Source organism: Microcaecilia unicolor, chromosome 7 (genome assembly GCF_901765095.1).
Source record: "Microcaecilia unicolor chromosome 7, aMicUni1.1, whole genome shotgun sequence".
Lineage (NCBI taxonomy): Eukaryota > Metazoa > Chordata > Amphibia > Gymnophiona > Siphonopidae > Microcaecilia > Microcaecilia unicolor.
The window spans coordinates 225,179,620-225,206,186 of record NC_044037.1 but is presented as its reverse complement, the minus strand read 5'-3'; the positions used below and the strand labels follow the sequence as shown (position 1 = coordinate 225,206,186).

Below are 26,567 nucleotides of genomic sequence, written 5' to 3'. Positions count from 1 at the left end.
TAACATAAAATCCCTTAACCTTCTCCGCCCCTTTCTTTAGACAAAAGTTGCTGGCGGGAATTAGTTACAGAATTTCACGCCACTAGCTCAGGACCGATCAGGGGTGTATACAAGCTCAGGTAGCGAGCGTTTGAGACACTTCAGTGCTGCGTATACAGCTGACAGGACCTGCAGAAGAACGCGGGAAACGCGGCCCGGTGCTCCGCCCTCAGCGCTGACGGCTTTCGCGCGCTGATCCAAACTCCTAGTCTCAGTTTGCAGAGCTTCAGGAGGAAGCACGAGTTGTGTTTTTCACCAGTTCTAGGCTGCAGAAAGTCCAGCGCGTGGAGGCATGGCTCCGTTCCGTCCCCAGGTGAGTTGCAGGGTGCTTGGAAGCAGATCCGGCAGCGACAATCAAGGGTGTAAGTGAGTAGCCTGCCTTAGTAGCCCCCCTCCCCAAGCAGCGGCCATTTCCCTGCTCGCGATAGCATTTCGTCCCTTCCCCCAACACTCCCCTCCGGAGCTGCCCCCTCCAGCAGTCCGGCAGCTCTCCCTTCTCTATAATCTACTTCGTCTACCTTTAAAGGGGTGTTCTCTCTTAGAGGTAGTGTTTCATGTAATGCTGGTTGCTTGCTCCTATCCAGGATAGTTCCCTTTTCCCGCGTTCAGCCTGTGCAGAAAAGCAGACATCAACGTCAGCAGGGGGAGGCACTGGCACTACCTGTGATTGAATTTATAAAGTTAAGAAGCTGAAAATTAAAAAAAAACTTTGTTGACTTTTTTTTGTTGTTGTAATAACGGGGTAAAAACAACGTGGTCCATTGCAACTTAAACAGTCTAAATGAAAATGGTTGCTTCCTAGACTTGATGCTATAAGGGAGAATTGGAGGCGGCCTATCCCAGAGCTGGAGATTTAAAGCCTATGAGTGAGATTTCTTTCGTGGGCTCTACCATGTCTTTAATTAGCATATGTGCATTCAGAAAACTGACATTCTGATCCATAAAGCTGTTCTCTCCTTTTCCTGCCCCAACTCCTACAGCTTGGCCCAGCATATCTCACTTTCTAGGCTCCTGCAGTCTGCCAAACTTGCTTGACATTTTGCCACAGATTGCTCTAAACAGAAGCTGCTTCTAGCCAACATGGGCCTTTCTTCTGCTGCTTCTGTCTCCAGAAACCAGAAGTAGCATCAGAGGAGGCTGGAGTGGCAGTGGCCTCAAGTGATTTTGGTAGAATCTAGCTGGGCTACTGAGGAGCAGGGGAATGAAAATGGGAGGTGAGAGGAAAGGATGCCAAGATAGTGATGGGGGGAGGGAGAGAGGACAAGATGCCGTGGTGGGAGGGAAAGATGCCAGGATATGGAGGTGAGAGAAAGATGCATGTGGGTGAGGGGCAGGGACTAGCAGCTGTGAACTGCACAGTGCAGACTGTCCTTTTTTTTTGGCTCTGGTCTGTAGTAGCAGCAGCCAGTGGGGCAAGCCAGGACTGGTACAAGGCTTCTGCAGAGATGGTGTACAGCTTAAGAGAAAACATTGATGTGTACTTACACATATACATCAACACATTTTTTTTAAATAAAAGCCATTTCAGCATGTAGAATATAACTCGCACATAAAATGCTTCAAGAAATGACATTCAAATTGGTTAAAAGGGGAAAATCCCTTTTTCAAAATTGCAAACAGTAAGAAAAGCCATGCATTTACATGTTCCATGGCAGTAAGTGCGAGAACGTATAGTACATGTGCAAGTCTGTGCATAAACAAGTGCAATACAGGATTCTAGGAGACACCCTTTACTGGACACACAAGGCCTATGGCTCGGGAAGAGACTGGAGCTCTCTCCTTGAGAGATTTTTAAAGACTGGTCCTGTACCCTTCCTCCAGGCAGCTCCCAGACAACCCCAACACAGGAATTTAAGGAGGTTAAAGCCAGTCCAAGGGGCCAATGAAGTATGTATTCTTCCCAATTAATATTTCCAAATAAGCAAAAGCCCTTTATTAATTTGGAAATATTAATTAGGAAGAAGGCATACTTTGTAAATGGGTTGTTGCCAGAACCTCTAATGTATTTTCTAAATGTAGGGTTCGGTGTAATTCTAGTCAAATGTAGGGTTCAATCTAATTCAACTACTGTTTGTGGTCACTCTAATTGACTGCACTTTCACTACATCAAAATCTAGAAGTCTTCATGCAAGCAAGGCAGATCATATATAAAAAGAGAAAAATGGAAGACAAATTAAGTAATTGAATGGTACAACTAGTTACAGAATAACTGTACCAGAATGAACCACCAGAAAACTAAAGGGGGGGGGGGGGGGATTCATCAAGCAGCGTTATGGCCTTAATAGGCATTAAGGGAATTAGCTTTTGCTAAATCCCTTAACATTCCTTAAAATGCTGGCCATAACACTGCTTGATGAATTCCTCCCTAAATCCTACAGGAAACTGTAGGAACAGCAACTATGGTATCAACATTTGCCACCAGGCTAGAACTATAATTTGAGCAGGAACAATAACTACCACCAACAGAACCTGATACTGTCTTTGCCTTTATAAATTCATTTTAATATTACTATTATTTTTTTGTTTCTGCACCACTAGCTCTTATCTTAGACTCATATTCAGTACTTCCATTCATTTAAATTGCTACACTCATTATACATGGATAAAGTGGTGTGATTGTTAGTCTATTTTAAAGCATGGAAACATGTTTGAAAAACAAAGAATAAAGTGATACTTTTTTTTTTTTCTATTGAGCTAAACAATCCATATAAGCAGTAACTTTGTCATCATTCATGCATATAAGGTAGACCTTCTATTTATTTGCTACGGGCCTTATTTACTATGGTATGCTAACTGTGTAGACACATCTACACAGTTAGTGCACACTTAGGGTTACCATATGGCCAGTTTTACTTGACCATGTCCTCTTTTTGAGGACATCGGGGTTTGCTGGCTGGCCGCAGTTTCCTCTTCTCCCATCCTGTATGTTAGTGTTGTGCCCTGGTGGTCTAATGGCTTCTGCTGGGCAGTTCATCATCTCTTGCTCCTGTGCCACTTCAAAATGGCTGCCAAGTGTTCAAGCGGCAGCCTTGCGAGGTCATCACTTTAAACTTGCGGTGCCAGGAGATCATATCTGTGGCAGTGCCAGAGGGGGCTCTTTCCTGCCTTGCAGAGGCCATTAGACTACAAGGGCAGGATGATAAAGTACAGGAGAGGATGTGGCATCATGTGGGTGGATGGAGGGAGCTATTAAACTATATGGGTGGAGGGAGTCTGGAAAACAGATTGGCGAGGGAACAAACATGGAGTGGGAAGAAGTCAAGGTCACATTGCAGTGAAGGAGTGTGAAAGGGGCTGGGGCTGAATTATATTTTGCCAGGGCAAATTTGGTAACCCTAAGTGCACTAAAAATACTAGCACAGATTAGTAAACAGGACACTTAATATGTTCTGTATCCTATGGTGGCCCCCAGTCTGCCCTTAACTAGGTACCCCTTTTGTGCATAAAGGGCACTGTTTATAAAGGTGTGCTAGCATTTTTAGCATAGCTAAGTATGTAGACGCATCTACATGGTTAGCGTAGCCTTTTGTAAGCAGGGCCCATTTGTAGAACCCGCAAGAATTAAAAAAAAACAAACAACTCCCGGTGCATTGTTTAACACTTAACTCGTTGGTGTGAACAGCGCAGGGCAATAAGTCCTACCTGTCCTCACTTCACTAATTCAGCCCAGTCGCACTTGCTCTCTCCCAAGTTGATGTCCGGAAACCCCGCCCAGACCAACAACTGGAGAAATCACCTGATCCAGCGGCGCGTGGGTGTGAGCTTATCCAACGTCATTCCTCCACGTGTAACTTATCTGGTTGCACGTGGAGATCGCCACACGCATGCGCTATTAGATCAAGTGACCTTTGATGCTGCTGGCACATGGATGTGTTAGTGTATCTTAAATGATCCTACGCGGAATTATTGAAGGCAGGCGGCGCCCGGGCCCGGCGCCAAGGCGGTTCCTTACGTTCCCCGCAAAAACACGCTCTCTGGCGTCCCGCTTTCTTTCGACGCAACTTCCTGTCTCCTCTCCGGCAAGGCGGGATGTTTCATAGGAGATGAGGTTATCAGGCCACAGTAAAGAATCTTGGTGCTGCTAAAACATCAGTAGGACGGAGCACCCTGTAGCTGTTTCGAGGAAGTGGTGAGGAAATCTGAGTTGACTGCATACCAGGAATTTGACTGTACTTTAGAGACCGGCAAACAAGTTGAAAGTGTTTCTCTCTTCCCCCCCCCCCCCCCCCAAAAAAAATAGCGCAGAGTTTAATATTCCTACTTTGGCCTTGCAGTTACAACTGGCTGTGCTGTGTTACCGTGAGTCTTCACATAACTATGCAGGGGCTTTTACCTTAATTTACCCCCCCCCCCCCTCTCATTCCTCAATCAGCATGAGTTGTATAATTGGACTGGTCTGCTCCTCCATATGTTGTGCTGTTTGCCACCCAACACCAACCCTGAACACAATTGCCCTGGGCCCCCATACCACAGGGAGCCCAGAGCCTGCCTTAAGATAGAAGTACAGATAAAGTGAGTTTCTTCCTGGGGCCCCCCAGAACACCAGCTCTTGTGATCACCTTTTGGTTGTTAGCAGGTTTGTTAGCTGATATCTTGTCAAACTTAATGAAAGAAGCAAAAGTCTCAAACGTTATGTACAAATATGTTGGCTTTGTTTACAACACTTATTTTTGTACTTTGTAGCAACCATTTTGTAGTTATGGCTTGTTCTTCTCAAATTTAGTTCAAAGCTGTAATATTTTTCAGGTGTTTAAGTCCCTAAGGAACAAATGTAGTAAGCTGTGCATTAGAACAGTGCCCTAAGCATGAGTGCACAAAATTCTACCACATGTACTGAAAGAAACTTTTAATTCATGATGCAGTAAACTAAGGTGTGCACATAAAAAATACATATGCAGTAGTCTGCTGTGTTGAGGCATCTGACTTGTTTCTTTCCTTGTCGGTGCATAAGCAAGAGATGTACCAAGGGGCCAATGAACAAAAGTCCCTGTAAAAAAACGTGTGCATTTAGAGTCCCGCTAGAAGGTACCGAGTTTGAAACAGCGAGTGATGCATAAAGGAACTAGCATGCAAATGAGCTGCATGCAATTTTAACAAGCAGTTTGGTAGAGAAAGTGCCTAGCACGTACGCAGAACTGACACACTAAGCATTGACACTATATGCATGCTTAGAACTGTGTGTGCTGTGGATGCACCTCCACAGTGTGAATCAGCCTCTTTTTGTATTATTATTATTATTTTTTTTTTTACAGTTTTTAACTTTCACACCCGGTGGGGGGGGGGGGGGGGGGTTATTGTTTATGCATGAAAGCTGTGTGTAGCATTTTTCCAGCTGCGGGTGCCATGGATGCGCCTCCATAATGTGCTTCAGCCTCTCTTTTTTTTGTTTTGTTTTGTTCCAAGACAACTTCACAGCACTGTTACGTGTGAGACACACGCACATGGCATATTTAACCCACAAGTGCAAATATATGATAGCAGACTGCTCCACCGAGACGTTGCCATCATGCACTGAGAGCTGCAGACATCCTGGATAATGCTCGTTAAAGGTGGCGCTCCTTTCTGTGCATCACTCCCAATTGGCTCATAATACATTTGCATAGGATTCTCATTGGCTGCCACTGTGAACGGTAAAAACCTCCCAGAACCCCATTGTATATTACTCACTGAATAATGTGCACGCTAAACTGGCTAGAACCAGTCTAAATCAGAAGTTGCTATCGCAGTAAGCTTTGTACATTGGCCCCCTAAGGCATGAGTCCTTACGGGCCAATGCATGAGGAGTTTTAGTATGGGGAAAATAACAAACAGCTATACTCAAGAATAGTGCCTGTAGCACATTGGTCTCGAAGTGGATACCTGGGGCATAATAAGATTCCCAAGGTTATAAACCCTGGTTTGCAGTTCATTGTTTTTGTTTTGCTGCTAGACCACCCCCATGTTTAACAAGGTATGCATCACCAGTATGTACAGCATTACCAGACTGCATACAGTTTCCACTCTGTGACCTGATCTTAGGTGTTCTCGTGTGTCATGGAACTGTATATCTTATGGAGGTTGACTTTTCATATTTTCTATTACTCTGATTTGGAAGATGGGGGAGGGGGATGTTAGAAATGGGTACCAAAGCAAAGCTTTTAAATGTGAGTTATATTTTGAAGGGAAACAGATTTCTGTTCACCTTGTTATGCTTATTAGTCGCTATGCATACAATAAAGGTTTATTTGTTTTAAATAATGAGCATTATCAGGTGTATAGAAATGTTTCCCATATATATTTAGTATTCTGCTTTTTTGATGTCTGTCTTGGTGGATATGCTTTTGTTTTTGTGCGTACAGTTAAATATTGAAACCAGACTTTAGGATTTTGTCTCTGTAAAAGTATTTTTTTTCTCGTAATACAAAACAAAATACTTGATGAGCAGTTTACCAATGTAACTATTTTTCTGGCCTCCAGTTTGTTCTTTCTACAAAACCTGGAGTGATCTTTTTTTTTTTTTTTTAAGCTCTTTAGGGAAAAGACACTAAAGGTGCAATTATTTCTAAATGGCCAACTTCTTTGGTAGCTGTTATTCACCCAACCTTCAGTGCAGAACAATGCTTACTCCTGAGGGAATCTGTCCAAAAAATCGAGGGCCCTGTTTACTAATCCACACTGTAGGCGTGCAAACTAGCACGCACTAAAAATTATTGCACGCTGATAGACGCCCATTTTCCTATGGGTTTCTCTAATGTTAGCGTGTGCACCTACAGCAAACTTAGTAAACAGGGCCCCATGAAGTTTGTGCACAATATTTTAAAACTTCAGCAAAACATTGCATATTATTTAAAAGTAATAGTTTAGCTACTGTCGTAGTGCTTCATTTATACGTCAGAGCAGAAATTCTTCTTAAGATTCTGATGCCCCTAGTAATAGTGCACCATACACAGGGCTTCAGCAATAATCCCCGGGGGGAGCTCTGGGCTGCAAGCACTGCTGACAACATGCAGCTGCCAATACTTGTGTTCCTGGCTATTGCTTTAAACATCAGTAGTGGGGAAAAAGTTGGTGCTCAAATAATAAGGTTGCAGTAGATCATACTCCTTACATGCATGCGCACAAACATTTTTCCTTCCTGAATTCATTCCCCTCCCTCCAAATGGTCTCTTACCTTTTCATCAGCTTGTCACTCTCTCAAACATTTCCTTATCCCTATCTTTCTAAACTCTTGTGCCACTTGTCCTCGCATCCTGTCTTTCCCCATAGCATTTATCTTCCATACATGTCCCCTTAGCCCCTGTCTCCTTCAGTTCAAGTTCTACACATGACCCATTATCCCATGGATGGTGGTTGTGAAAAAGGCCACCAGTGAACCAACATGCCACTGTTTGTTTTTTCTTTGTTTAGAACCAATTTGTGGGCAGTTAACCAATTGGAGACTAAGCTAGGGAATCTTGGAGAGAGAGATGGGTTAAGTGGTTTAGTGGGATATAGCAGAAGAATTTCATCAGCATAGAAGTGTAGAGAAACTCCAGTTGTTTAGATCAATGTAGCGCGGGGACTCGGAAATAAGTTGAAGAGGAGAGGTGACAGGACTGATCTTTGTGGCACACTGCAAGTAAGAGAGTGTAGAGAAGCTGTGAAGGAAGAGGTAATAACCTTATAAGAGCAATTTAGAAAGAAAAGAAGTAAACCTTGCCAGGACAGTTCCATCAACACCTAAAGAGGATAAGTGCGCTAATAAGAAGAGTATAATTAACCAGATTGAATTCGACTGAGAGATCAAGAGATATTGCAAGTACAACTTTGTGTTTGTCAAGGTGGGAGTAAATCTAATTTAAAACAGCTGTTAAGTGTCTCAGTACTTAGTGTGGCCTAAATCCAGATTGGCTGGGGTGGAGGGCAAGAGCTTTACTACTAAATGTGGATAGTTGGGTAAACACAATATTTTCCAAACTTGGGAAAGAAAATACTGATTTGATACAGGGCAGTAATGAGCGGAAACATGCAAATACAAGGATGGTTTCTTTAAGATGGGATGCACTATTGCAGATTTCCAGGATGCAGGCACTGTCCCTGAGAAGAGACTAGTGTTGATTACTTGGAGGATCCTTGGTAATAAATAAGACTCTGGGATTGTTAACAAGGTAGATGGAAACAGATCAAGAGGCCAGAAAGTAGGACACATGGACTTTATTGTTGTGGATATTGAAAAAAAGAGACTTCCTGAAAAGTGGACCATTAGGTTGATCCTGCTAGGGAAAGAGGGACATACGTATCGGATGACAAATCTGGAGAGGTTGCTGAAACCAGGACTGTAGGTAAGGAGGAATGACTGGCAATGAATCTACAATTTTTTGGACTTCAGAGGAAAAGTATTGCTAAAGAATATAAAATAAATGCAGTAAACTCTGCAGTATCCAAAAAGACTACAATTACGGTAGAAGGTGGCAGAACACTTAATCAGAATAGGAGGATGGAGATGACAGTCTTGCTGTGGTCCCCAAGGAGGTTAAATTGAGAACAGGAGACAGCATGATGTTACAAAGCTGAAGCCGTCTCCTCCATGCACCTGCCATTTTGGTACACACAAAGCAAACAAATGTATCAGCTGCTGCATCCACGATGTTTATGGTTGGTAGCTTGTGTAGCATACAGATGTATAAAGAGGAAATATCACAACAGAATAACATTTTATCGGTTAGAGTAGTAATTAATTCTAAATTGTATTCATTGTGTGATTTGGAGGGGCTGGTTATAGGGACTCCCCTAGCAGGCGTATTTGTGCTGAGACCACCAAAACAGACGTTACGAGAGTCGGATGCTCAGCATTCAGAGTTTCTCTTTATAAGTACAAGGGTTATTTTTTAAACAGTAAGTTGAAACCTGGGAGCATTTAACATCTATTTTTTTTCTTTCCTGTGCATACATCAAAAGAAAAAGATGGTATGTGGGAATTTGCTCCTTTTGTTTTGTGGAATGCAGTGATATATTATAAAAATGCACTTAATATTTGTATTACTGCTATTTCAAAGAGAGGTTTTGAATGAGGGAAGAGCTGCCTTCATGCTGAAGTTCTGTCCAGAGTCAGTTTAATTGTGCCAACATTTTCCAGTTCTGTTGTATATATTTTCCTTCAAGTCTGTTTGTAAAAGGCATGTGTGAGTGGGTTGTTTTTTTTTTAAATCTGTCTTCTGGCTGTGTGTTTGTATATAGATGAGTCCTGGGAATAATGATGGCTAAGGGAAAGCAGCAGTAGAAGAGTTGGAGCAGAATGACATTTATATTTTGCAAATGGTGATACATAGCTTGATGGAATGCCCTTGTCAGAACTGAGTAAATCATTTCTTACCTTCTTGTTTAAAACTAATCTGGTGGAGAGGATTTATTTACTTATTTATTTATTGCATTTGTATCCCACATTTTCCCACCTATTTGCGGGCTCAGTGTGGCTTACAATACATTGTGAATGATGGAAGTACAGTTTGTTACATTAAGATTATGGGTTACATTATGAGGAGTTATAGGAAGCAAATTCGGTAAAATCATCTTTGGGGCATAGATAATGTAGGATGTAACATTGGGGGAATGATAGGGTGTACAGATCATAGCAAGATAACGTTGTGTATAACAATTTATCTGTAGGTTGAATTGTGAATGTGGGTAGAATACGGGGGAAGAGAATTCATGAGGGAGTGTATTGATGCATATCTATTAGTGTGCATGGATTTCATATGTTTTGATCCTTGCAGTAAGTTTTTTCAAAGAGATAGGTCTTCAGTCATTTGCGGAAGTAGATTAATTCGTGAATCATTCTCAAGTTACGTGGTAATGTATTCCAGAGTTGTGTGCTCATGTAGGAGAAGGTTGATGCATGTAGTGCTTTGTACTTTATTCCTTTTCACTTAGGAAAGTGGAGGTTGAGAAAAGTTTGAGATGATCTTTTGGCGTTTCTAGGTGGCAAGTCTATTAGATCAGACATGTATGCAGGGGCTTCACCGTGAATGATTTTGTGAACCAAAACTCTATGAGTTGGCATGAGTTCAGCAAAGAAGATCTAGCCTTAATACTATTAGCCAGTGTTATTTATGATTTTACTTGTTTTGGACTGATTTGTACATCTGCTGTCTAGAATTTTGGGAGATGGAAATGAGGAAATAAAACTTGGATGTACTCTGTAGAAATTGTTTACTTTCGCATTGTGTATATGGATGCCTGTTCCGGTGTGTGCATGTGATAATGTTTGAATAACTGAACATGCAGCATCATTAAAGGACAGACTTTTAAATGCCCAGTTGGGTATATATGATAATCTCAACTGTTTCAGATGTTGATCGACCTACTCCCATGATGTTACTGAATTCTATTATTCTGTTTCACTGTATTTTCAAATGTAAGCCACATTGAAACTGAGTTTGCTTGAGATAATGTGGGATATAAATGTCAAATAAAATAAAAATTCTTTATCCTCCACTTTTTAAGGCACTGCCTGTCCAACTGGATGGTGATGGCACAAAGAAAGCAAGTTTGGTCCAGTGAAGACTGTTCCTTGGCTGGGATCTAGTATTACCATATTGAAAATGCAACCATACCATGCCTTTTGTGGTTATGTTCCACTAAAAAATTACACGATTAGCTAGGTTTTTTTTTTTTTAAGATTATATAACCTTTGGATGATTGACTAGGAACAAAAACACACACGTACACATTTATGCAACATCACAATTCCTCATGTGGAGCCTCAAAACAGCCTTTTAGGGTGGTTAGTGTTCACAATGAGCTCCTTTAATTATTGACCAGATAGAGAGAAGAGTTTCCAGAAGTCATCAGATGAACAAAATACAAGAAAACCAATGGACTGCATTAGAGGTTTATAGCTCATTTAGTTATATTTAAACAAATGAGAGATCTGCATGAAACAAGATATTTTTATTATTTTGAATTATAAAACCTTTTGTCCCTGAAAAATGCGCAAAACAGAATCCTCCATTAGAGTATCTAAAATAAACTTCTACAGAAAAATGATGTGAAGTTGAGATTCCATGTGCCCAATATTTTGACACCCACAAGACAGGACTTGACTTAAAGATCTGGGCATTCTAGCCCATTATAAACCATAAAATTGTACTGCTTTGTCACCCTCCTGTCTCCATGCATATCTCCCTGTCCCTCATCCACCCGACTTTTCCTGTCTCTCACCTATCCACCCCCATCCTGTTAGACTGTCACTGACATGCTTTGATGTTTCACTTATATATACTGTTATTTACCAACATTTGCTTATTTCTGATCTGACGAAGGGCAACCTTCGAAAGCTGATCAAGAAATGTTTTATGTCAAATAAAAAAGGTATCATCTTATTTTCTTTTCCATGTTTCTATTGATTACCATGTGCCCAATGAAAGAGTTTAATTTTACTTCCATTTAATTTCAGTATATTCTATCTTTATAACACCAGGCATCCTAAGGCATATTACAACAGTTCAGGAAACAATATATCCTCACTTAAATTTGGCCATGTATTCCAGTGTAGAAAAATGAACACAATACAGAGTTTATTACTCTTTCTACCAGCTACAACTTGTTATGCTGTTTTGGTGATTTTCAATTTTATTTCATGATATGTATCTACATATGAGAAGCTTTCAAATAAAGCTGTCAAATAAGTAAAAGAAAAGCTTTTGTCCTCCACCTTTTAGGGCACTGCCTATCCAACTGGAACAGCTTTAGATGTTTTACAGATGGACCACGCGAAGCCAGTCCATTATTTTTAATAAGCGTTTGCTATTGTTTTGGGTGAATCAGTGTGGCAGTGAGCTCCGCCTACTGGCTTCAGCCCACATAATAGGCCTGATAGGCTCATGCCCTGTTCTCAGTCTAACCTCCTTGGTGCTCTTCTCCCCCCCCCCCCCCCCCCCCCCCCGCCTCCACACTTGTCAGTTAAGCCTGCTTACCCTGCTTTAAAGTAATAGAACCCCCCACCCCCCCCCCCCCCCCCCCCAATCTACCTCTCTGCCCTTCATCCTACACATACTCAGGTTAACTGGTAATTTTATAGTATGGCATAAATGATGTGGGACCATCTTTGGATCCTGGAGCCATGACAGGTGGGGTGGGAGATTTCTTTGGTAGCAGCTGGATGGGGGACTAGGACTGGGGTGGCTGCTAACTTCCTACAGATTATTGGTAATAGCTCTGTAAGCTTCATTATTGTTGTGGTTTTTGTGCAAAAGTGTAAATATGATACTGCAGTAGGCACACTAGTCCACTTGGCTATATCTTCCAGAGCCTGAAACCAAACCAGAGCTGCTGATCCATCCTCTAAACAGAAATGTAGCAAGTCAAAAATACTCCTACTGGTTTCTAAATTGTCCTTAATGACCAACCAACCTTATTTTTTTATTTTTCTAGCACACGTTAGAATGCTCTGCCCCGAAGCTTGTCACATTGTCTTAATACATGGCTTTCTACTTTGAGGCTTTAAAAAAAAAAAGAGCAGAAGTTGCTAGGAATTTAAATTTTTAAAAAAGTCTAAAAGGCAGAGTGAGTAAAGGGAAATGGTATGTTAAACCACTGCTTCTCAACCTTTTCCTAGAGTTACTTGTAGCCAGTCAGGTTTTCAGGATTACCAGAATGAATATACATGAGAGGATTTGCATATATAGGATGCATTGGGGATCTTCAGTCTTGTGCATATTCATTCTGGTAATCTTGACAACCTAGCAGGTAGTACATGTGTTTTGAGCAACTAGCCTGTGTTTTTAGAGTTAATTTCCAGATTATGTGCTGGTTTGCTTTCTGGTTACACTTGGGCAGATGTGTGCAAAGTGGATAGCTGGTTTGTGTGAGAGCCAGGTGCCATCACCTTTAAGAGTATTACCATTCCTGTATTACAGCCAGGAGGCCCGTCTGCAGAGAAGAATTTCAAGCACTTCAGACCCGTGCGCTTGATCCCCATGGAAACCTCGTCCTCGGATGACAGTTGTGACAGTTTTGCTTCTGATAATTTTGCAAACACTGTAAGTGTAATGCAATGTAGGAATAAACAACATTGAGTCTGCAGGGCTGAAAATGCCAAAAAAAAATACTTTGCGCGTGATTAGAACGGCATGCTTTTGCTAACATTTCTATACAGCAGGTAGGACTGTACAGCATGTCCTGTAATTTCATTTCACTTTTTGCCAGTGGTTCTGGGTAGTAATTGCTGGTGGTAGATTAACTACTTATTTTGCGCTTTGAAATGTCACCTAAGCTAACATGCCCGATGATTGCCATAACAGCTTTGAAATCATTTGTAAACCTCTGAGCCATTTTCTTAGTAACAAAAGCTATTCTCTTGTAGTGCACTTGTAAATGTGATTTGCTCTCTTTGCAGTATACAGAAAATTGGTTCTTTTTAAAACTGTGGCTGGCTTTTTTTTTTTTTTTTTTCCTCCTTTGTATTTTTCAGAAGCCAAAGTTCAGGCCAGACATGCCAGAAGAACTGGCAAAGATATTTGGTGAAGAGTCAGATGAGGAATCCTTTTGTGGGTTTTCAGAAGATGAACTCCAGGATGTAATGGTGAGCTTGTACCTCTTAGTAAGCTCTAAAGTCTACCTACGAGTCCTAAGCTCAAAATGAGCTATCTGCTGGTAACAAACATGGGCCTCTTTCGGCTACCATGCTGTGTTCAATGTGCACATCCCAACACTACAGTCCCTACCTCTCCATCAGATTTGTATTTTATCCTATGCTTGCATGAATTTAAATACTGGTCTTGCCTCCTATCAACCTCCTTTCAGAGGCATTTGCTACTTTTTCTGTAAAGAGATCTCCTTAAATTACTTGTGAATCTGCCCACTTTTACCCTCATTTTGTGACACCTCATTCCAGAGGCTCCTGTCTATTAATCCCTTTCGGGGTATATAAAATGTTTGTTCTCTTAGTGTTGTATTCTGCTTCCCGGGTTTATGCATTTTAGGTGTCTTACTATGTGCTTTGATGACCATTGTTCACTTGTGGACTGATTTCATCTGATTTATGCCCTTTTGGGGGTGCAGTCTCCAGTATTGTGTAAAGTATTCTAAAAGATCTCGGCAAAGATCTCCTCCAAGCCAATATTGCCTCCTTTTTCTTGTTGGCCATTCCTTTCACTACCCACCATTCTGTCTTCAGACATCACCTTATCTTTGCAGCCACCATAAGATTATTAGATGGGATCATCCTCAGATACTGCTCTTTAGTGCATGCTAAAACCTTTATTCCCTATAGAGCACTGTTTCTAAGGGGACAGCCAGGGTAATGCAGTCACACTTCTGATGTCTTCCTCTGCTGCCAATGCAAATCAAATTCAGGGTGCCACATTTTTTGGGGTGTGTTCAGGAGGGTCTGCTGTTCAATGTACTTTTGGCCAGTCATCTCATAAACAGGAAAAGGTAGCTTAACATCTGGTGTGGTTTAAGAAGACAAAATAAATTCTTGTCTTTATTGCACTTAAAAATCAGATTGCCTTATACCGTCAGCTGTCTACATTATAGCAATACAGTTCATTCAAAGCAGTGTGAGCAGAAGAAGCAACACTTTGAGTATATGGTACAGAAATAGGTTTAGTAATTCAGTGAGCACCTTTCTCCATCTGCTCCCTTATGTGCATGTGATCTTCAGGTTTCACAACAAGATGACTTGGTGATGGTAGCTTGTTTGATGTCATTTGCTGAATAGTAGAATGCTGGGTAGGTGTAGTTTGAGTGTTGGGGTCATGCTGTACCCATCAGCATGTAGAATACTTTTGAGCTTCAGCACCACGGTAATTATGCTCTTAGATCTGCAGTTGGAAGTAACTATTATGACTTTTCTGCCAGAAGTTGAAAACATGGCTGTTTGGGAAGGGAGAGGGGTAAATGGATATCTTTAGATGTGGATGAGAGAGGTTGGAACTGCTTAGAGCTGTCTCTGGGTTGGCATTTCTGACTTGGAAGGGAAAATTTAAAAGGAGAATTTCTGACAGGGGTATATGTCTTGTTGTTTTACTGGGAGCATAGAATAAACAAAACGAAAGTTTATGGAATCTCAGATTTTTTTTTTGAGACTTGTTCCCAGTCCTGAGCACATTTTCATAAAATGAATCTTGATTTTTATTGTAACAGAAACTTGAGTCTGAGGTGGAGGACGAAGGTCAGATGGCTGAAGAGGGCAAGAAGCCACTGCAGGGCTGTCGGAAGTCTTCTAGGCCACTGAGAGTAGCTCTCAAGTTTCCAAGCAGAAGGAGCAACAGGATGAAAACTCAAAAGGAGACATCCCAGAGACCAGCGAAAGCCTCTGACTCCGAGTCAGATTCGGAGGATGAGAAAGGCTTAAACTTTTTGGAGAGACGAGCTCTGAACATTAAAGAAAATAAAGCAATGGTGAGCACCTTTTTTTAATTAAAAACATTTTTTTTTTATTCATTCAAACTATAGCTGCTGTTTGATTCAATCAGAATTTTAAATCACACACTCTTTAAATCATGGTCCTGAAGACCATCACCGTTCTCCAAGAGGTATTCACTCTCTTCCTGAAGATCTTGTCTCTTCCCCCTCCCCCCCCTCCCCCAAGCCTATGTGAAGAATTCCCTGGTGGGCTAGAGTAGGGTGGTGGTGGTAGCAATCCCTAGTTGCTGCTGCTTTTGCTAGCTCCAGGTTCAAAATGATGGTGGGGCTTTTGGGAGGGGACGGAAGTGCTTTGAGGGGTGGGGGGAGTTAAGTGTACACGCTTAATGCTGCCTGCAGCTGTCAGCATATGTTAGTTTTTCTTCAAATTACTTCTATTGCATTTGATTTATGCAGGAATATAAGTGATCAATCAACAGCACTTATATGTATTGCTGTAGATTGTCAACTATTTTAATTGACATTCAAATTTAGTGCCCTGTTTACTAAGCAGCTTTAGAGGCTTGCTAATCGTTTAGGCGCCCATAGTATTCTATGGGTGCTAATTCTTAGGGTGCGCTAAAAACACCTTAGTAAATAGGGCCTTAAGTTTAGCACAGTAGTTAATTACAACAGCACTAATTCAAAACCACACAGAATTTGAAATGGATTATAGAAAGGGTTGAATGTCTAAGGGCAAAATAACTCTCTAAAAATAGAACTTGGGAGGGGGACACACACCTTTTACCTTTGAAAATGGGCCAGATTGGACAAAAGGTTTCAGCGATGCATCGGCCATTTTGGGGGGTTAGGCTGTATTTCCACAGGAGAAGCAGATCTGACAACATAGAAATTAAGGTAAGTGAAGCATAACAATAAAGGAATTGCTCCTTTCAAATTTCTGTATTAATCGGTTTCTCAACCCCCTAAGTTCCACATCCACAAACAGAGACCAACATAGACAGTACAGATATACAAATAAAACTAAACACAAACTTGTCAAAATAGGCAAAGAACTAAAGTCTTGTGCAACTTTGGGCTTTCTGATATCTAGTATAATCCTGTTTATTTTTTAAGTTTAGGGATGGGCATGTGTTACCTCCTGTGGTTAAAGAAGTGGGGGAATAGGGGATGTGATTTTCATATTGGTGGTCTTAAAACAATTAACATTTTAAAGGAAACTTGGAAGATGTTAGCAAAGGCATGTTTGTTTCCCGTTTCTGAAGGAGAGATTCATACCTGAATAATTTGTGTAAGAACTGCCATATGGTGGTTTTTCCCTTTTTTTTTTTTTTTTTATTCTGTTGAGCAGTTGGTTGAGAATTAGATGCTCATTTTTAAAAGAGGCACACAGTAGCAGATGAACATGTCTTTTTCACAGGAAAACGTTCAAGTTGCAGCTTTCAAAACTCGAATTTGAGATGGTTTTCTTAGCAGTTCATCAAAATCGCAAGGGGGTGTGATTTTTGGGCAGGCCCAGAATTTGGACATTTTCTGTGGACAGTGAAACAAGATAGAAACATCCGGGGCAAAAATTGGGATTTTTTTTTTCTGGACCTGTTTTCAGTCATGATTAAGTCACACAAAGGTGCTCTGACCAGTTGATCTCTATAGGGATTAAGGTATGATTTGCCCCCCCCCCCCCAAAAAAAAGAAAAGAAAAGATGACAGTGGCAATATGTACCGGGCTCTGTGACAGCTTCAGATGTCATGGCCCTTCCTATTAGAGCATCAAACTGGTCCCAGGAGTAAGCTAGTGATCAGTACATTGGACTGTAGAGAAAAGGACCCAGGTCCATAGCCATATCCCTCTCTTAACTAGTACACTTGTGGAAATTGTGAGCCTTCCAAAACCTACAAAATACCAACTGTACCTATAGACACCTGCAGACCTGAGGGCTTTTTTAGTGATGTGCAGTAGGTTTTTATGTGTTCCTGGAGGGCTAATAATAGAAAATGAGGGTGTTAAGGTGGGATTTGTAACTGGGTCCCTAGTATGTGAAGTCCACTGCGCTGACCACTAGGCTGCCCCTCTGCTCTGCTGGGATGTCTTTGTGGCCAGTTTACAAGGAATGGTGCCACACAGCCATTCCTATGGCTTTTGTGTATTTTTCTCTAGGACTTTTTTTTTTTTTTTTTAAATGGCACCTAAAGAAATACATACTGAGCACAAAAACATCTGGAAATTAGATTTTTGAACAAAAAAAATAGATGTTTTTTTCTGGTTTTGAAAATTGCTACGTTCAGGATGAGAATTTCAGAGTTTCCACCAAAACACCGAAGAAAGAGCAGTAGGAATGACCAAAACCAGGAAGTTCTGATAAATCCTTTAATGGAATATTTTTGGACACAGTGGTAATGGTAAATCCAGTAAAAACAAAAACATTTGCTTGAAGAGGGACTCAACACTGTTATCACTCAGACCCACAACTGCTGGAGACCTTGGGGGTTATTGTGAATGTCTCTTTAGTCTGGATGGATGTTGGGGAAACGTTGAAGGAATAATTATGTCCAGTGATACTATTCTTCTCTAAAGAGATTTTGTAAAGTAAACAGGCAGTTACTTCTGTTCAATTTATTGAGAAGTGCTGGATGAGGGTCAGTCAGGATTTAGGCCTAGCTATAGTTCACAGATTGTTTTATTCTCTGTGGAGATGATCTCTTTTGGAATCTTAGATAAAGGTTTGGATGCAGTAGTAATAGATTAAACCACCAAATCAGCCAGGCACTACTTTAATTGGATACTGGATTTATATAATAAACACCGCTGGATATGTAATATACTTCATAGACATCCACAAACTCCAGAAAAATCAACACAAGTAAAGGGTTTGTCAATGAACCTCAGCAGTAACTCACTGTGTTAAATCTGCTCATACACAGTGTCTTACATACGCAAGTCTTGACCACCTCCTTCCTGTGTTGTTTTTGAACATATTTTAATGCATAAATAGAGTTGTCTTATATTCTTCAAATTATATTGTTATCAAATTATTGTACTCATGTTTAAAATGTACACTGATCTAGTTGGCATAAGGGCACTCTTCTCCGATTCTCCGACATGGCACGTGTTTTGCTAAATCGCTTTTTCAAGAAAATCCCCTAATATTAGCCTCTGCTCATCCTGCCGACAGCCGCCAAACGTGGACAAGACGTTTGGCGACTGTCAGCAGGATGAGCAGAGACTAATATTGGGGCTTATTCATAATGCCCAAGGTTTGCTTGCCTCTAAGTATATGTCCGTGTCTCTACAATTTTTCCTGATGGGTGCCCTCTAAGCCTGACCGCTGTGTTCAAACTGCCGTGCATTTATACTTCTGATGGTGTTTTTAATCATCTCCCACCCGTCATCTTGGGGGGTCTACTTTTTTCCATAGTCTCTTTAAATAAAGGGTGAAGATTAGGAACCTGTCTTTATCTAGTCATAATGTAACATAAATATGTTCTTTCTCCTACAGCTTGCGCAGCTAATGGCTGAACTAAATAATATTCCTGGATTTGTCACTGGGAGGAGGTCATTTTCAACAATCACACCAGTAAGTTGAAATTAGCTTTAATTAACCTACACAGGCATCTGTGCAAGTGTGCTTATTTATATTTAAAAAAAAAAATCTTTGGATATGGCTTCAGAGTTTGCAGACCATGTTCTTCTTTCAAGTAGTGTTCACTTCAAATAACTTCCACAGAAACCCAAGCGCTCCCCAAGATCATCTGTTGGAGAAGCTTCGAGGAGGAACCCTGACCGGCATGCACGGCCCCATACACGATCGAGATCCCTTTTGGAGGGTCCTGTCAGCCCACCAAGTGAGGACAATGATGAGGATGACCACTTCTACCTAGTAAGGAAAAGGAAAGGGTTCGAAGAGGACTCAGAGGTGGGTAAAGCCTGTTTTCATGTTGTGGCGTGATCAATTTGAGGGAAAGATATTAAACGCAATTTATGTATCCTCTGCAATTATCTCAAGACTTTAATTGGTTTCCCAGTTTCTGGTAAGAATTACCCCCACAGGGCTCCTTTTACTTTAAAACATCTCATCAAAAGTAGCTGATTTTTGAATGGGGCTTAAACATAGACCAGAGTGCACAGCCACTCTAGGCCACAACCCAACCCATGTCATCCTGATAGGCCAGGAAATCATATAATAACCTGTAAGATGTCTTGCCTTCTCCTGTCCAGCTGTTGACTGAACACACTCCTACTGTATAGGGAAAAACGGTTGTTGGTGATGTCAACCAACAGAGCCAATGTCCCAGAGCTTTCCCTTAGCAGCTTCAAATTTTGAAGATCGCTGAAATTTTCTTTGAGAGCCCTTTCTTCCATGCCAGTCACAGCGCTTCCCTCTGCCTTCGGGGCCTCGTTCTTTTAAAAAAAAATAAAAACAAGTGGAACACCAGTACTCCTAGCACCGTGTGCGGTCAACCCACATAACGAACACTACCAGTTTTTTTGCTGCGGCTCCTTTCAGTGTCTCTCCAGGGTCTGCCCCCTTCCTAGGTTTCTTCTCTGGCACAATAGTCTATAAGGATGTCTTACCTTCTCCTGCCCAGCTCTTGGATGAACACACTCCTCCTGTAAAGTGAAAACAGGTTATTGTAAGTGATATGGGGCCTGTTAACACGACAGTACTGATTGTAAGAATGGTGTTTAGTGGGAGAATCAAACTAGCATTTGCTGATGATGGAGGCTGTCTTCTTAATTACTATATGATGTCAATGAGGTAAACCAACGGTGTGTAGTAATTTAAAAACAAAACAAAACACATTTTTTTAATTTTTGATGAAATTAAATTCTAATCAAAATATTTTAACCAGTCTTTTATAAACTTATAATTCTTTTCATGTGTAAAATCAGTATATTCTGCTTTTAGAGCAAGGGTCCTCAACAAGTCCCGTCCTTGAGGTCCACAACCCAGCCTGGTTTTCAGGATTTCCTCAATGAATATGTATGAGATTTGCATTCACTGCTTCCATTGCATGCAGCTAGATCTAGTACATATTGGGGAAATCCTGAAAACCAGGCTGGAATGTGGCCCTCCAAGGACTGGATTTGAGGACCCCATGTGTTAGTCACAAGACATGGACATCTCACTTTAACTAGGAGTGTTTGTAGGTGGTGGGTGCCTGTGTCTTCAGACTTGTAGGAAGATCAGTATACCACTGATTATAACACATGGTTGCTTTCTTTGTAGGATGAAGCCCCTGGTCCCAGGAGAAGCCGCCCAGGCTCACTGGCTCTTCCACATATTGTGCGTCCTGTGGATGAAATTACTGAGGAAGAGCTGGACAGTATCTGTGTTACAACAAGTGAGAAGGTGTATAACAGAGCTACTGTAAGTATGGTTCTAGCAAGAGGGAAAACACAATTGAGAGGGTGGTTTTCAATTTGTTGAAATTGGCATGCCATCTTAAATGGGTAACTATTTTTTTTAATGCATTTTCATTGGCAGGTTTTTAAAATGTGGATTGTGTCTCAAAAGATCAGACTTTAGTATTCTTGTAAAATACGTTCTTCCTGTTTACAAAATGCTTAGCAGCCCTTCCCAACCCACAGTAAATATGGTTGAGTTAAATGTGCATGCCTTGGGAAAAAAAACACAGGATAGCCTGAAAACCAAGTGGCTGTAGGGCTGTAAGAGATTTTTGGGAAAACCTTCTCCTTTACAGTAGCCATTTACACTTGCACAACTGGTAATCTGCGGCCTGCCAGCAAGGTATGGTATTCACAGGCTGCACCACCCCTTATAACAAAAAAACAAAAAAAAAAACTCTTCCCAAAAAAGGATCAAATCCAACACAAATATCACGATCCCTGTAACTTAATGCTATATGTGCAAATAAACTGAATACAGTACAGTCTCGATTATCCAACGTAAATGGCATAGAGTTCCCGATTTAAAAAAATTATTAGCAAAGTTTTTTTTTAATAGAAATAAACATGATGTCACGGGGGGGGGGGGGGGGGGGGGGGGGGGGGTCTGTCAGATAAGCTGGAAGGTCAGATAATTGAAACTACTGTATTTATGTAAAGGGCGAGGCGCTCATCTCAAGACATCTCAGTTTTTTAGCCACTTTATCATTATTTGGTTACATAGATAACTCGGATGTCTGAGATGAGCGCCTCTCTCTTTTTACATGAATATTTGGTTTATTTGCACATTTAACATTAAGGGCCCTGTTTACTAAGGTTTGTTAGTGTTTTTAGCGTGCCTACACTTAGCGTGCGTGCTAACCATGTAGGCGCCTATAGGGGATATTGTAGGCACGTACATGGTTAACGCTGCTTGGTAAACAGGGCCCTAAGTTATTAGAGGGATCATGTTTATGTGCCATTCTTTATACCAGAAGTTCTGAGCCCTGGCTTCAAAAGGTGTATGCAGAACTAACAGGGCTTTTATGGGGTCCAGCACCTCTCAACTCAGTCCTTTTCAGGATATCCAGTGTGAATAGATGAGGGACACATGCATGAACTTCACTGTATGTTGATGTCCAGAAAACCAGATTTAGGGACACCCCACTTGAGGACTAAATTGAGGTCTCATGATGCAGTCTGTAGGTCGCTTGCCTACTCTGGTCATAACCTGGGTTCGAATCATAAGATCCGAAGGTTCATCAAGCCTAGTATCTGTTTCCAACAGTGACCAATCCAGGTCACAAGTATCTGGCAAGGTCCCAAAACAGTACAATACATTTTATGCTGCTTATCCTAGAAATAAGCAGTGGATTTTCCCCAAGTCCATTTTAATAATGGCTTATGGACTGTTTTCTTTTAGGAAGCTATCAAAAACCTTTTTTTTTTTTTAAAACCCCGCTAAGCTAACTGCTTTTACCACATTCTCTGGCAATGAATTCCAGAATTTAATTACACATGCTAGGATGGGATTTGTCAGGTAGCCAGCCTCTGGCCAACCCAGCCATTCATCTACTTTTGGTCAATAGATGAATACCTTACCTTAGACAGGGATAAAGTTGACTGGGAAAGACCCCCATCAGTTTGCCAAGAAACACTCGCAAGTGGCAGCCTCAAGTCATTTATGACTTGGTGGTAGTTGTGTACAGGGGACTGCCTTTTTTTTTCCACTCAAGTACTAGATTGAAAATCAGTTGTAGATGAAAACCTTGTGGTTGGTTGGTAGACATATTTAAAGTTTTGTGTGCTTCATTGATTGCAGGGGTCCACTTGTCACCAGTGTCGTCAGAAGACTATTGATACTAAAACCAACTGCCGTAATCCTGATTGTGTAGGGGTACGAGGCCAGTTCTGCGGGCCATGTCTTCGCAATCGGTATGGTGAAGATGTCAGGACTGCCCTGTTGAATCCTGTAAGAGCACGTTTTTTTTGTTGTTGTTTTTTTTCTTTTATAGACACTCTTGTTCTTTAATGCTATTATCTACTATTTACTTCTCTTTTATTTGGGATGATGGGAGAAACAGGTTTGCCCTTCTAGTTTGGATTTTAAGATCTTGATATGGATCTCTGAATGCAATTTTACCTTCAGGTTCTCTGGATAATGGGCATTCCTTTGCAGGTGGCAAATGAATAACTTTTAATGGAAATGTGTGAGTTAAAGATACCAATGAGAACTGAGGTGTGGTGTCACTTTGCCAACTTTGTTTTTTGGGCAGTCTGAGAAGCCTCAAAAATCCTGTTGGTTTCTGTAACCAAAATGTTCTATAGTGTTGATGCTTGTTCAGCATTTGCATTTATATATTTGCAACAGGTCTTGTTACTCGGAGCTGCTGTCAATGCTCACTTTTGACATGGGGGGCCACTGATTTTCATTGAACAGGTTTTTAGGATATTCACAGTAAAGATTTGTGTATATACCTAGGAAATGTAGTATGTGCAAACAGGTCATGTGTGTCAGGTTTGCAGGATATCCAAAAATGGAATAAACTGTGGGGTCGGAGGAGACTTTTTGGGAAGCCTTTTACAGGACTCATTTAACACTTGCATTACGGGGAGTCCATGGCCTTCCAACAAGATGCGGTAATAGCAGCACCATACTGAGCTAGAATTGAGTTCTGTGTCTCATTCCCCTTGGCACCTCCACCCTGCCAACTACACCACAACCAAGCAGAGGAGACAATGGACAGGGAGCAATTTTGTACCCTGTCTCCCTTGGTCCCTATGCGGCTGCACTGCTCTGTCCTTGGCACAGCTCTGGGTGATAGCTGTAATTCTGAACCTTGCGTTCAGGAAGTGTGTGCAAATCTAAACCGGGAGGGGGGAGGGAAGGGAGAAGTAGAACAGATGGCTTGCTATGAATCGTGAAACTGCTAAAAAAAAAAAGCAGGAATAAAAACCAAATGTTAAGGGATCGAACAAGTGAATCATTATTACTGTGAATGTTGTTCTATTGAGCCTTTTAGGGGGTTTATTTCTGTGTTCAGATTTCCATATTGTCTTTGATAACTCTCTTCTGTATCTTTGCCAGGCTTGGTATTGTCCTCCTTGTCGTGGAATTTGCAACTGCAGTTTCTGCAGGCAGCGTAATGGTCGATGTGCCACTGGTGTGCTCGTGTACCTGGCAAAGTACCATGGCTATGACAACGTGCACGCCTATCTGAAAAGGTAAACAGCACAAAATCAGCCTAATCCAAAGCTGGATAAATGTGGGCGAGGAGGTTTTATTGTAAAATGCACTCACGCACTTTTGTTTTCTCCTCCCTCCACCCCCAAATGTTTTTACAGCCTCAAACGCGAGCTGGAACTGGAGGACTGAAGCTTCTGCAGGACTCTCTAGGAACCAGAATACTCTGTGCTGTCACTTGGTTCTTATTTTGTAATCTTGTGGTGATCAGTGTTCCTGTGGAAATGGGGGAGAAAATAGGCCTCTTTATATGAATGTTTTTGTTTAGGAAACTGATCTAGGAAACCTGTTGTCCGTTCCATTTAAACTTCTCACGTTGACTGTTTTTTGCCCCATTTCGTGTTTGTCCTTGAATCCGTTATTTTGTTCACAGGTTTGGCTGTAAGCAGTCTGCTCTTTACAGTATGTTTTTGATTTGCGTCAAATGTGGTTTCTAATGGTTTAGCCTTGGGAGGGGGGGCAGGTACATTTTCTAGTTAAATTCACATTTAGCTATCTTTTAATACTGAGTTCTTGCTTGTCTTGAGACTTTTACAAACTGGGGCTGACACTTTATCAAGGGCCAGTTTTTCTGGATAACAAAACTAGTACCACCTGATAGATTTCATGAATTTGTGTATGCACCTAGCGTCTGTCTGACCCTTGAAACCCATAGTTAACATTTGCATTGTTGTGAAGAGCTCTTGAGTACCTTTTATCCTTACAGGGGACTAGCAAAGTTGAAAACTCCAAAGGTTATATCATAAAAATTCTGTATGAAGCACAAAATTGAAATAAAGAACAAGGCCCCTCCATTCAATCCTTTTCAAAAATTGTCAACTTTCTGTTATCTATACATCTCCCCAGGTCGCTTACTGATTTTTGAAAAATGAGGAATTTCCTCAAGGACTTTACCCAGTTTGAAACAGATGGTCCTAGCTGTACCTGTGTTAAGTAAAACTGGGGCAGAAGGATACTACATGTGCATAATTTGGTACAGTCGTGTAAGCCTCCCAACAGCATTTAACTGAGGCTTTCAAAAAAATACAACACAGTTGATTATTTTGCTTACAACTTGCTCAGTGTCAACATTTTCTTTCTCGTAAATTAGTTTGTGAGTCAAGGAAGGATTATTTCACAAAGCCTGTTGAGAAATGAAGTGACAGATTATGTAACTAGTACTGTGTCCTAGGGTACGGGACTTACCTTACTGGGCCAGTACCTAAGGCGATTCAGCCTCAGTGGGCATCCCCTACACAGAGTGGGGGGGGGGGGGGGGGCAGGGATTGAGGCTTTAGAGCACCACACATGGCTGCTGCAGCTTCTACCCCATTGGCATCACTGAGACATGGGAAGTGATGTCAAATGTTGGGAGCATGGGGCTTCCCATTGCTAGTTGCTACCACCTCCTTGCCCACTAAGGATGACTCCATCCCTAGTAAAGAAGAGGAAAGGTGCAAAGAATCCTGTTTTGTTTTGTTATGATCTAAGTGATGTGTGCTTGAATTTAGTCCCATTGTCTATAAAACAAGTTAATTCTTGTGTGTGTGAAAAAATATCTGATATGTTTTGCTCTTCAATCCTTTTTTTGACTGACTTTAGAAGGACTATTCTGATTTTCTTCAAGTAATACAGGGAAAATCCAGTAGATCCTGGAGTTTTAACTTATTTGCTGGTCTCCTTACTGAAGGGGCCCTACTAAACCTGTCAGCCTTCAGTATGGTCCTCAACATCTGTGGCAGATGTTCTCTCTTTACCTTGAAGACCTATCTGCTTCTCTATTCTCTCAGATCTTTATTCCTCCATGATTTGGGCTCTACCTGATAAGAGACTTCTCTCGCCTTGCTTTTCATTGCCCAGATCTCTAGAGACTTTTCAGGATGAAGCCCTACTCCTTCTCGACCCCCACCCCACCATTTCTGTTGTTTATACAGTGCCTTTATCCTAGCTGCCTGCATCTTTGTGATTGCTTGTCTGCTCTGGGGGTGAGGCATGTAGACTCTGTCCTAAATAGAAAACCTTTAGTGGTCTGTTTTTAGTTATAACCCAGGGTGAATATTGTTTACAGGGGATGCTTTTTATGTGGATTTGTATGAGTGCCATATTTGTGCCTGAGCCCTTCCCACATAATTTGTGTTTTTAATTTAGGGTCCTATTAACAACAAATGTTTTGGCCAAGTCATGGAGTTTAAGGGGTTTGCACACTTGGGCACATCTGGAGCATAGGGTCCCATTAGTTATGCATATGTAATGGAAATGCTTTTATAGAGGATGGAAATTGCAGTGTATTACAGAAGGGCATTTTTTTTTTGTCAGCAGTTCTTATGATGTCGGTGTGTTTGCTGCCCTCTGATGGAAAGGAGGACCACTAGCTGTTATTAGAGTGTTCTCCATACTAAGAAATAGGGACTTCATGCTCAGAGTAAAATTTGTAGAGATCTCGATAAGGATGGGGCAGGCATGTCACTGCACTATAATTGTCCTTGAAAGTTATGTTTAAAAATTATTAAACAAAAATCTGAAATCAGCAGAGGACTACTAATTTAGATCAGATGTTCATGTTTTCCCTTAAAAGGTGCTAATTTGCTCAAT

The 26,567-nt window shown here is 41.3% G+C and overlaps 1 protein-coding gene across 2 annotated transcripts; it reads left to right on the top strand.

Annotated features, from left to right (window-relative positions):
• Nucleotides 1–224: 224 nt before the first annotated feature.
• On the top strand, nt 225–26,567 carry CDCA7 (cell division cycle associated 7). Of its 2 annotated transcripts, none has more exons than XM_030209970.1 (10): nt 225–352; nt 12,915–13,037; nt 13,469–13,579; nt 15,145–15,402; nt 18,864–18,941; nt 19,092–19,280; nt 20,595–20,735; nt 22,575–22,724; nt 23,841–23,977; nt 24,098–26,567. In XM_030209970.1, the coding sequence occupies exons 1-10, from the start codon at nt 332–334 to the stop codon at nt 24,126–24,128; spliced, it is 1,239 nt and encodes a 412-aa protein (XP_030065830.1). In that variant the 5' UTR covers nt 225–331; the 3' UTR covers nt 24,129–26,567. The 2 variants fall into 2 exon arrangements, with proteins under 2 accessions (XP_030065830.1, XP_030065831.1); XM_030209971.1 differs by lacking the exon at nt 225–352 and adding an exon at nt 3,916–4,168.